At 38.3% G+C, this 12292-nt stretch overlaps 1 protein-coding gene across 2 annotated transcripts in view; it reads left to right on the plus strand.

Annotated features, from left to right (window-relative positions):
• The window catches only part of IDE (insulin degrading enzyme), a 111905-nt gene that overhangs the window by 81627 nt on the left and 17986 nt on the right, over positions 1-12292 (plus strand). The window contains exons 13-17 of one of the 2 annotated variants that reach the window (XM_036828619.1): positions 1785-1907; positions 4121-4203; positions 7920-8064; positions 9922-10032; positions 12020-12140. In XM_036828619.1, coding sequence (XP_036684514.1) covers positions 1785-1907; positions 4121-4203; positions 7920-8064; positions 9922-10032; positions 12020-12140 — 583 coding nt within the window. Of the gene's footprint in view, positions 1-1784; positions 1908-4120; positions 4204-7288; positions 7434-7919; positions 8065-9921; positions 10033-12019; positions 12141-12292 lie in introns of both variants that reach the window. The other variant, XM_036828618.1, reaches the window with a different exon arrangement.

The following is a 12292-nucleotide window of genomic DNA, read 5'->3' on the forward strand; positions in this document are numbered from 1 at the left end:
GGTGGAGAGCTGGAGCTTAGGTTTTGCGTGAAGAAATGGTACTGTAGCCACCTTCTCGTCTGTCTGTCAGACCAGCAGGGCTGTAAAGCAGACTCCAAGTCTCATGCTGTCAAAGATCAATGAAGTCCAAAGTACACAGGGTTGCAAAGGCACCAAGACAGGCAGGAAGAGATGGAAATAGAGAACCTGAAAGACAGATGCAAGGGCTGAGAGCTCACGATCTTGCTGTGAACACAGGTGGGGAGCAATTTCTGGGATTCATACCATCTTCACTTTAGGAGGGGCTATATTTTATGCCTCATACTGTATCGTTGCTCTTATTGTCAACATAGGGTCATTACGATTTGTTTCAAAACAGGTATGTATAGATAGTATGTTACCCCATTCATCAGGAGTCAGGATTTTGTTTGTGAGTCTTATCTACTTGTCTGGTACTTTTTCTTTTTTGGTTCTCATTGGCTGTGTAGCTTTGAGACTGTGTCCTTTATTCATGGGGAGACACCAGAAAGCCTTGCTCTGACTAAATTCTAGTTAAACTTGGGTAATGGATATTTCTTAAATGTACCAGGGTAATGACGATACAGAAAAAAGTAGTTTAAGAAAGAAAAATTATTACTGGTACTTTTCTGACATACTCACAGCACATAAGGAGATGACTGAAGCCCTTTAGTATGTGAAAATGTCCATCTTACTAAACTGTGAGGAAAGCTGATCTCCCATGAATTAGTGCTGGGTGTGAACTAACCCTCAAACAAGAGAAAACCCCTGTTCACCAAATTCTGACCATGACAAACCTGCCCCAAATGGGAATTTAAACAAATTGATCTGGAAGCTCAGCAGTGAAATTACTTGCTGAGTGTTTACCAGTCCCTACAATTCAGCCATACTGGGGACTTAAGTTGCTACATATAAATAATATGGCCAACATCCCCACCATCCCAGTGCCAAAAGACACAAATGCAGGGACCAAAATAGAACTACAAGAGCTGCAAGGCTGTGCCACATGAGCTGGAGACCAAATTACTGAACCCAGAATCATTGGCAGTTGGTTGCTTTTTTTTTTAAATAATGAAAAGTCTTATAAATCAGAGTTCATCAATCGTGGTCTGATCTGCCTCACTTAGCTTTTGGAAGTAGCCCGTGGAACAGATCCAACCTGCAGGTTGTGTCAATCCTGTTCCACAATCCAGATTTAAATCTCAACTTTGTCCTTAACCTTATGCTTGAGATATTGGTCCACTTGAAAATGCATGTGGTCGTCTGGGAGAGAAGTAGACCAGGCCTTTAGAAGTGCTGAAGTCAAAGAAGCCCCCTTTAACCTCGTTTTCAAGCCATACATGCAAGTAATTTAGTGTAGCTGAAAGTTTAACTCTTTTAAATGACCTGTTGTCTAGCAGTTGTGGGTATTTATCTCTGTGCAGATTATTCTCCATTCTTTAAAGAGCTGGAGCAAACATGATCTTCATATGGACCAGTTAGCCTGAGTTCCACAGTCTCAGATTGTTCCTTCACCTCAACTGGTCATTTTAGACGTGTGTAAAGAGGAAAGATAGATAAGTGTAAAACCTTGATTAGTTCCAGAGACTCCAATTCAAGTTTCATGAAAAGTCATTGATAGATCTTGGGAGTGGCCTTTTTATATATGATGGAAGAGAATGCTGTGTGACATTTATTCTCTTATTATTTGCCTAGATATTAAGCAATGTGACTGTTTTAAACTCTTAAATCAGATTCTAATTGCTTTTGTGTGTGTGTGTGTGTGTGTTTTTTCACTATTCATCCAGAAATGGCAAAATGCTGATCTGAATGGGAAATTTAAACTTCCAACGAAGAATGAATTTATTCCTACAGATTTTGAGATTTTATCATTAGAAAAAGAAGCAACACCATACCCTTCTCTTATTAAGGTAATATGTTAATCACTGATATTAAATTTAAGGGACAGACCTATCACATAGAAGGGACTAGAGAGATGGTTTCTTGCATTTGGTACTATGTTGATTTGCGGGGCTCACACCCTATAGATAACAGAAAAGTTGCAGAGAGAATAACTACAAGAAATATTAAAAGGCTAGACATTTTAAAACAAACAAAACTACTCTACAGCATAGAATCTAGGGAATTGTTTTCTTTGCAGGCAATAAAATAGTAAGTCTGGAATGTAACTACAAGTCTATTGAAAGCGGACTTTTTTCCATGTTCACTGAAGGCCCAATAAGGAAGTAGATTTATGCTGCATCATGAAAGTTAGAGATAAGAAAGAATCTCTAAAGCCTGGAAGAGAGCATATCCAGGGGAAGCTGTTGGATTTCCTGCCCTTAAAAACAATTCTTTCTCATTTTGACAGAGCGCTATATGAAGTTAATGGAGTTATAAGCCAGTGGGAAGAATGACTGAGAAGGGGGTTTTCTTTTTCAGAATGTTCTTTTCATGTCATTATTTCACACCTTGGGTAGATTGTGTAGAAAAATGGATCAAATTATTACAGCACATCCTTTTTTCTTAACTTTAAAACTAACTCTTTCTAAGCTTACCACCATAGACAGACATCTTTCTTTCCCTTTTCTTCAAATGACCTGACATTCAGATTAACTCAATGAGATGAGAATTAGTGTTTAGGACTATGAAATTTAATTTATCTCAAGCAACTAGATTATAAATGAGACAATCATTTTTCTTTAAAAATGACATTTTAATGAGTTATAGTTTAGGTTATTCAAAGAGAAAGCTTATTTACTTCTCCTATTTTTATTTTTTGTTTGTTTTAAATAGGCCATCTTAGCATAAACTAAGGAGAACATTAAACTATTTATATCTCTTGTCAGAGTTTCAAGGTAGTTTCAAGTGAACTTTAAGACTTTTTTTTTTTTAATTCATTTGGCTACGTCAGGTCTTAGTTGTGGTATGTGGGATCTTCTTCGCGGCATGCGGGATCTTTCGTTGTGGTGTGTGGGCTCTTTGTTGCAGCGCGTGGGCTTCTCTCTAGTTGTGGCATGCGGTCTCCAGAGTGCATGGACTCTGTAGTTGCGGCACACGGGCTCTCTAGTTGTGACGCGCAGGCTCAGTAGTTGCGGCACACAGGCTTAATTGCCCCACGGCATGTGGGGTCTTAGTTCCCCAACCAGGGATCGAACCCGCATGCCCTGCATTGGAAGGCGAATTCTTAACCACTGGACCACCAGGGAAGTCCCTAAGACTTTTTAAAATATAGTATGAATGAGTGAGTGGAGAGGCAAAGGAGTGGCTTATTTGTTCATCCTTGGCTGTGTTAGTATCCGTTGCGGTATAACAAATTACTCTAAAATTCAGCAGTTTAAAACCACAAACACTTATTTTATCTCATGCAGTTTCCAAGGGACAGGAATGTGGAAGTAGCTTAGTTGGGTAGTTCTGGCCCAGGGTCTCTCAGGTTATGGTCAAGCTGTGGGCTAGGACTTTGGTCATCTGAAGGCTCAACTAAGGCTGGAGGATTCTATTCCAAGTTCAGTTGTGTGGCTTTGGGCAGACCTTAGTTCTTCGGTACATGGGCCTCTCCATAGAGTAGCGTGACATGGCAGCTGGCTTACCCCAAAGTGAGTGATCCAAGAGGGAAAATGAGTGATCAAGGTGGAAGTCACAGTGTCTTTTATAATCTAATCTCAGAAGTGTCGTATCATCACGTCTGCCATAATCTGTTGGTCAGACAGAGACCAACCCTGGTCCAGTGCAGGAGAGAGGACCACACAAGGGTGTGAATTCCAGCAGGCAGGGATCCGTGTGGCCCACTTTGGTGGCTGGCTGCCACACACCCACCCCCCAAGGACTCCTGCATCCAGAAAGACAGGGACAGGACAGTTGGTATTGGCTTCACCTGTCTGTCTCTTCCTCCACTGTCTCCCCATCTCTTTGACCCAGGGTGCTGTTAAGAGGGTGATTTCTCTCTACTACTGGAATCACCAGTCACCTCTCCAGCTTCCCACCAGCTGACCCTCTGAGTATGCTTCAAGGCCATGGGTCAGCAGTCTCTCCAGAACAAAGCTCAGCTATTGCCTCTGTCCTCCTCCTCTTGAAGAGTGATTTGATTGAAGATTTTTGCCGAATGTGCCTGTATTTCCCTAAACATACTGTTTCTCCATCACAGGATACAGCTATGAGCAAACTCTGGTTCAAACAAGATGATAAGTTTTTCTTGCCCAAGGCCTGTCTCAACTTTGAATTTTTCAGGTACGTAAAATGAATCTAGCTACAAAGCTTCCTATGAAAATCAACAATTACATTTCTGAAAGTTTTCTTTGCTTCCTTAAGGACCTATGTCTGGAAATAAAAGGAATTAGAGTTTTTTAGCCTAGACAAAGGAAGGCTGCTCCTTCCTGTTAAGGGAAGGCTGTAGACTCACCAGAAGTTTCACTGAAGAAAGATTAAATAATTTGGGGTGGTTTTTTTTGTTGTGGTTTTGGTTTTGTATTCCTGGAACTTGCCCAGAAGAAGAGGTAGTAGTTAATAAATGATCTTGAATCCCTTCCAGCCCTTTAATTGTCTGGAGCCCTCAGATATTGCTTTCTCTATTCCTGGCTTGGTAGAAGATGTTTAATAAAATTTATGAATAATGCTACTGTTGCAATGATTTCTCAGTATAAATCTTTAGTTTATCTCGTCTCATTTTATTTGTGTGATAATGTTATCACTCAATTCAAATTTTACTTTGTGAGTTTGCACTCTATAATTTTATATTTCTAAAATTCAGTGGTCTGTGTTTATAAAATAAACCTATCATTTTTTAATAATGTTCAATATAATGATCAACTTTTTCATTAATTTTTATTTGATTTGCTTGGCATGAAATTAAAGCTGGATGTGTTTTAAATGTTTTAGAAAAGAGAAAAAGAATCTCTTAAGTAGGAAGTTAATAGTTCACGAACAAGTATGTTGAGATTGTAGAGATGTAAACATTATTTATAACATAAGATTCATAAATTATCTAGAGCTGCACTGAGATTGTTGGTGTTGTTTTTTGCTTGTTTGTTTGTGTACATCAAACATGGGCTTTCTGATTATGGCTTACTGTTGGTAGAGAGCATTACAAAGCTGGTTTTATTTTTTGATAGTTCAGGGTGATATTTTTAACACTCTAAGCAGCTTGTCACACTTTCCCATCTGGCTTCTATGATTTGGCTTCAGAATACCTTTTGAGAGACCATTTGACATGTTTGCATTCTCTAAACTGCCTAGCATAGTTCTCAGAATTTAAAATGTCTGCTTCCCACCAATCCCTCTCCGTGTTCTGGTCTCTCTAGAGGCAAACACTATTAGGTTTCTTGTACGTTCTTAAATAAATTTTCTGTTTGTGTATATCCTTTTCATCTTTTCAGAAATAGGATAATATTATGCATATGTACAGTTTTTAAAACTCTGTGATCCATATTTAAGCATATAACATCTGGTTACAAAATAATATGTTTTAAATTAACAAGTGAACCAGGATTTAAGCATTCCACTTGAATCATGTTCTCTTTTAAAAGTTGGTTTAGGACCCTCTCCAATTCACCAGCATAGCTGCTGTGGATGCAGCATTTTAGGACACTTCTTGGAATTGTGTTCTGAGCTTGATCCATATGACTTTGAACTCCCACATTTGTTTTTTTCTAGCTTTTCACTTCCACCTAAGGGTGCCTGTGGGAATGAGCCCTTTCAAGGACTCTCTTTTGTTTTGCTGCTTTTGTGAGTTGTGCTAGTAAGTTTCTGAACTGCTTCCTTCTATTTGACTAAAGAAGGAAGTCTTCATCATGTATAATACTTAAAAAATTAAATGACAGAGTGTTATTTAGATTTGCCAGGTGGAGAATGTGTAGCTTTAGAATTTTCTCTTTGATTTTAATTCTCTGTAGCTAAGCATTTTACCCCTATTTTTACTTAATTATCAGTTTTTGATAAAGTTTCTGGCTCTGATGTCAGTGCATTGGTTATATTTACTGTGCTATAGATAGAGTGAAACTTTTAATTTGCTGCCAAACAAACCAAGCCACGAGGCTACCTCAGGTCCTTTGTACTGGCTGTTTCCTCAGCCTGGAAGGTTCTCCACCCAGATATCCCCAGGGCTTGCTCCTTTGCTTCCTTCAGGTCTGGACCCAGATGTCACCTTTCAGAGTGGCCTTGATTAATAATTAGTAAGAATTTTAATAATAACAATTTAATTTATTAATAATAATTTTATGTAAATTAGCAGTCTTCCTGTCCCACCACCACTACCCATCACTCCTATTCCTCTTACCCTGCATAATTTTTCTCCATAACAGTATCACCACCTGATGTATCATATTTAAATTTATTATTTGTCTCTTCCAACTAGGCTCTAAACTCTGTGAAGTCAGGGACTCTGCCTGATTTGTTCCTTCTTTGTTCCCAGTACCTAGAGAAGTGCCTAGCACTGTAGTGAGAATGTAGTACATATTTGTTGAATGAAGGAATCTTTTACTTCTCATAAAGGTAAGCAGTGTCACATAGTCAGATGAATAGGTCATTTGACTTAAATCTGAATTCTAACTCTGCTGCTACTAGCCCAGGTGACATGAGGAAAATGATGCTTCTTATTTGGGAAATGAAGATTTAAGTTAGGTCATCTCTGTGGTCCTCTTTAGCTCTTGCACTCTGTAATTATTTCCTCTCTTTTGTTGCTCTTTCTCACTTAAAAATTTTCCTGTTTTAATATTTTTTCCTAGTTCTGGCTGTAGTTGTATGATGGATATTATCAATTACTTTACTGACGGTGTTCCAGTCTCTTGGCTTGGGAGGAAACTCAGAGATAAGCTAACATTTTCACAGGTCTTAGTTTTTCTCTTTCAAGTCTCTGTTTTTCCCTTTTAAGTTTATATAATCATGGCACACAAACTTCTCAGTCTCATCCTCCTGTCCCCCAGGGGTATGGCTTGCTTAGAGGGGGAAAGAGGACATGCACGTGCTGTATCAGCTCTATCAGCCGTGCCTTGTCCTGTTAGCCTAAATGTAGGCATGCGTTTTGGCCTGTTCCTCCTCCTTACCTACCCAGTGTTTCCAACTTGTCAGTTCTGCCACGCCATCTGGGCTAAGCAATTCCTTCTCCCTCTTCACCACTACCAGCACACATGGCATATTTCAAGCTTCTTTTTTAAACATCTTGTTTTTTTTCCTCATGAGAAGAGTCAGATTCAGGAATTAAAAGTGTATCTTCAGGAAGTTATTTTAACCCCTGTTCAGTTCCTTGATCCATCTCGAAAGGCCATATCACATTGGGAAGTAATAAATCAGCTATTTTACTGTCAACATTTTCTTCCAGCCCATTTGCTTATGTGGACCCCTTGCACTGTAACATGGCCTATTTGTACCTTGAGCTCCTCAAAGACTCACTCAACGAGTATGCATATGCAGCAGAGCTAGCAGGCTTGAGCTATGACCTCCAAAATACCATCTATGGGATGTATGTAAGTACCCACGTCTTAGAGCCTTCCACTCATCAACATTTTTTATATTGATTTGCTGGAAGCATTTTTGATTGAGGGTGTGAGTTTAATTTCTTTTTTTTGTGACTAATCATATTTTCGCATCATTTAATTTTTAAGTTAGCTCTTACTCTTAAGTATTCAGCAATATACCATTCATATTATGCAAATTTTCCTTGATTTCTTTTTTTTTTAAACATCTTTCATCAGACTGTCATATTTTTCTCCTCAAAACAAAATTGGACCCTGATTTAGGTTTAGATCTCTCCCATTCTGTATCTGAAGTCTTGGTCTTTGACAACAGAGAATGAAGTCTTCCTGCCATTGTAAAACAGAAGGTTGGCCTATACTATTTCCCTAGAAATTCAGATCATGAGGCTGCATATTCATACTCTTCGGTCATGTTTCTTCATTACCATGCCAGTGCTTGAGGTATCAAAGCATTTCTTTTGTTTTTCTTTTTGTTAGTCGCTACATTTATGCTGATCCTCTCCATTGCAACATGACATACCTGTTTATCAGGTTATTGAAGGATGATTTAAAAGAGTATACATATGCAGCACGCCTCTCAGGTTTGAGCTATGGCATTGCATCAGGAATGAATGCAATACTTGTAAGTAAAATGAACACGAAAGAAAAGGCGTCACACCGTTTAAGCATTATGTTGAGCTTGGGAAAACTATTAACTTCTGCATTTTAAAACAAGAAGATTGATGGTTTTTTCCTTGCACCTTTTTAATGATTGAAGAACTCAAGTTAGTATTAGTTCCACTAACAAATGATTTAGTAGAGTTTAGTGCATCTTGTGAACATGTATTTGTGCTACATTTATTTGCATGTTCATTTGCATGAAATGTTTAATATATTAATCCTGAAAGCATGTTGTTCTTTCCATGTATTTGAATATATTAACATCTGTAAGTGAAAGATACCCATAGTTACTGTTGTGGTGCTGAATTTTACTTATGAGCTTCTTTATTTCTGCTGACAGTAGTAGAAAGTTCCTGTGTTCAAACACGTCTGACATTTTCATTTAATTTATTTTGTAGCATGTATCATTAACTACTTTTAAGTGTATTTTAACATAAACATTATTAAATGCATCCCAAGAAATAACTAGATCCTTTCTCTTGAAACCGTTTCTGTTATGTTTCCAAACTTATATCTCATTTCCAAATTAACATCCCTCTTCTGGCACAATTCATCTTCACTTTTCTTAAAAATATATTGTATGTTTTCATAACAACTAAAATGAGAGCATGCACTGTGTACTCTTTCTATACAAAAGGTTTTAGGGTTTTTAAATTTTATTGATTTTGCAGTGACTTTTTTTCTTCATACAAGTAACTTTTCTGGTAGTTTTTGTTTCACGTATAAGAATGTATATAACCTAACCATTCTCAGAGTCCAGGGAAATTTGAAGCTCAGAGATCAAAATAAAATCCAAATAGAAAAGTAATAATCTATGGTTTATTTTTTGCTGTTGAGTTTTAGTAGCATATCACCATTAAAATAAATAATTTTTAATTTGTGACAAAATGGGCTTTCTGCTAGTTGTCAGTCTAGTTCCCACAGTACATGATGTGCTTTCCATGGGCAGTGACCTTCACTCCTGCTGAGATTCTTGCCTATCAATTTTCACAAGGTAGAGGCGTCCAGAGATATTCTAGTTGCAGTGTATCCTCTACTTCTGTGGGTGCCACCATGTGGCAATATAATAGTAGGAAATGTGATAATAGGCTTCCCCTGCTTTTCAAAATGTTATGCTTTCAGAAACTATTAAAGTAAATTGTCCTAAGGCAAAATCCAGACAGTACATAGAGTGTATCCTTACTTCACATCTGTTTTGCCACTGGCTTTTGGTACAGCAGCAGAACTCATCAAACAAGCAAGTAGTGAGACCTATGGACCATTATTGGGCAACATTGAACAAGAAAAGTGGCAAAATGCCATATAATACAAAATTGGGGCTTCCTGATTTCTTAAAAGATGATTTTTTTAAATATTTAAATATAAACAATTTGGGGACGTATCCAGTAGTTGGCTAGGTAACCCTCCCCTCTGATTTTTACCTTCTTAACACAACTATAAAAATCTTAAGCCTGCCATTCTTTAGAAATTCTTTTTGAAGGTTAAATTTAGAACACATTCTATAATTAATTTTGATTTAATGAGAACTTGAATTTTGATGATATATAGTGTGTACTGCCATAGTTTGGCACCAGGTAGGTTTTCCTGCTATTGTTTTTGTTTAGGAAAAGCATATGCTTTAGGATATTAGTAAATAAAGATGGTCAATGTTATCTTCCTAAGTGTTGAACTATATTTATGAGAAATGAAATTCATTTAATTTCTTGTTTTATTTTTATTTTGATACACCTGGTTTGGGGATTTTCTACATGTTTTAAAGTCAAATTGACGGTGTTTCATGTTAATTTTAGACTTTTAATATCCTGAACTCTTTCCGTAGCTCTCGGTGAAAGGTTATAATGACAAGCAGCCAATTTTGCTAAAGAAGATCATTGAGAAAATGGCTACCTTTGAGATTGATGAAAAAAGATTTGAAATTATCAAGGAGGCAGTAAGTTTTCTCAACTTATTTTTATAATTTATTTTTTTATTCATAAGGTGATATTGCCACATTATGAACATTTTTGAAAAAGAGGCGAGGAGGAAAAGAAGCATTCATAACCCTGTGGCAGTCATTTTATCCTATCTTTGCTAAATCCTATACTCTGTCCAGAAGGAAAGCCTGGGAGACTCTGGTGGACACCTGGCCCCCTTCTCTGTAGGCCCTAAGAGCTAGGATAGCACTGACTTTCAGAGAGGAGCCTGAGGTAGACCTAGCGGCTTTCAGGGACTCCTTGAAGGTTTCATCCAGTCTCCATTTAAGAAGAACACTCCAGGGCTTCCCTGGTGGCTCAGTGGTTAAGAATCGCCTGCCAGTGCAGGGGACACAGGTTCGAGCCCTGGTCTGGGAAGATCCCACATGCCGCAGAGCAACTAAGCCCATGCGCCACAACTACTGAGCCTGCACTCTAGAGCCCGTGAGCCACAACTACTGAAGCCCACGTGCCTAGCTCCTGTGCTCTGCAACAAGAGAAGCCACCGCAGTGAGAAGCCCGTGAACTGCGATGAAGAGTAGCCCTCACTCGCTGCAACTAAAGAAAGCCCACGTGCAGCAACGAAGACCCAACACAGCCATAAACTAACTAACTAATTAATTAATTAATTAATTAATTAATTTTTAAAAGGGGGGGAAGAAAAGAACACTCTCTTCTGCAGGCAGGGACCTCAGCCTTCCATAACAGCCTTGGTCACATTAGGGCAGACTATTTAGGCTTGATGTATCTTCCACTTAAATTCAACTCATGGTTGGCCCAATAATGGAAATATGGGATGGATACCTACTTTAAAAGCCAAACTATGACCTTCATTGTACACCCAAAGAAATTATCATCAGTTTTCAAATTAAGATTCAGTATTTTATATATATACATATCCATGTTGCTTGCTTAGAGAGACTTTTGGGATGACCTTATGGTGAAGAATTAAAGGATGCCAAGAGATGGAGGCCTTGAAAACTGGGGATAACTTTCTGAGGGATGAAAGAGATCCCGTAGTGAAGGTACTTAGAGTATATGTCAGATGCTGGGGGTAAAGCAGCAGCCTGGACAAAGAAAAAGTATGCTCAGGACTTCTCTGGTGGTCCAGTGGTTAAGACTCCAAGCTTCCACTGCAGAGGGCACAGGTTTGATCCCTGGTCGGGGAAGTAAGATCCTTCATGCCATGCAGTATGGCAAAAAAAAAAAAAAACCTTTTGAAAATACAACATGCAATCGTTTTTTTTTTAATTTATTTATTTTATTTATTTTTGGCTGCGTTGGGTCTTCGTTGTTGCACGCGGGCTTTTCTCTAGTTGCGGTGAACGGGGGCTATTCTTCGTTGCGGTGTGTGGGCTTCTCATTGTGGTGGCTTCTCTTGTTGCAGAGCATGGGCTCTAGGCACGTGGGCTTCAGTAGTTGTGGCACACGGGTGTAGTTGCTCCGCAGCCTGTGGGATCTTCCCGGACCAGGACTTGAACCCGTGTCCCCTGCATTGGCAGGCGGATTCTTAACCACTGCGCCACCAGGGAAGTCCGCAATCATTTTTAAGACTCAGTGTACACACCTCACTCCTGATACTATTTCTGGTGTTATAAGGAACATATATGTTAATTGAATTTAATTGAAGTTCTGTTCTCAGAATTTTACATTTTACATTTCTTAACTTTAACTTTACATTTCTTAATTATGGGGCCAAAAAACAAAAAAATTACTTTAAAAAAAAATAAGACTTCAAAAAAAAAGAAAGAAAAAAGAAAAAGCATGCTCTTTAGTTTAAGTATCAGAAGGAAGAGAAGAGTAAGTCCCATTCTAAATTACATAACTTCGAAAAGGATGAAGCAGATATCCCTGCGTCCCATTTAACACATCATTTATGCAAAATGAAGTTTGATTATAGCTGACCTTTTGAAATGATTTTAAAAAGATCGATAAAATTAACAAACCCACGTCTCCCTTCACTAGTATATGCGATCTCTTAACAATTTCCGAGCTGAACAGCCACACCAGCACGCCATGTACTACCTCCGCTTGCTGATGACTGAAGTGGCCTGGACTAAAGATGAATTGAAAGAAGCCCTGGATGGTGAGACTCTTTCTACTGATAGCCTAATGCTTTCTTCATTTTTTTCTAAAATCATTTTGGTTTATCCTATTACCTAGTGTTTATGCTTTCTAATAACTTGTAGTTCCATTAAAGCCAGCTGTGCATACTGTTTTTTGGTTGTTGTTTTTTTT

This window comes from Balaenoptera musculus, chromosome 16, assembly GCF_009873245.2.
Source record: "Balaenoptera musculus isolate JJ_BM4_2016_0621 chromosome 16, mBalMus1.pri.v3, whole genome shotgun sequence".
NCBI classification, from domain to species: Eukaryota; Metazoa; Chordata; class Mammalia; order Artiodactyla; family Balaenopteridae; genus Balaenoptera; species Balaenoptera musculus.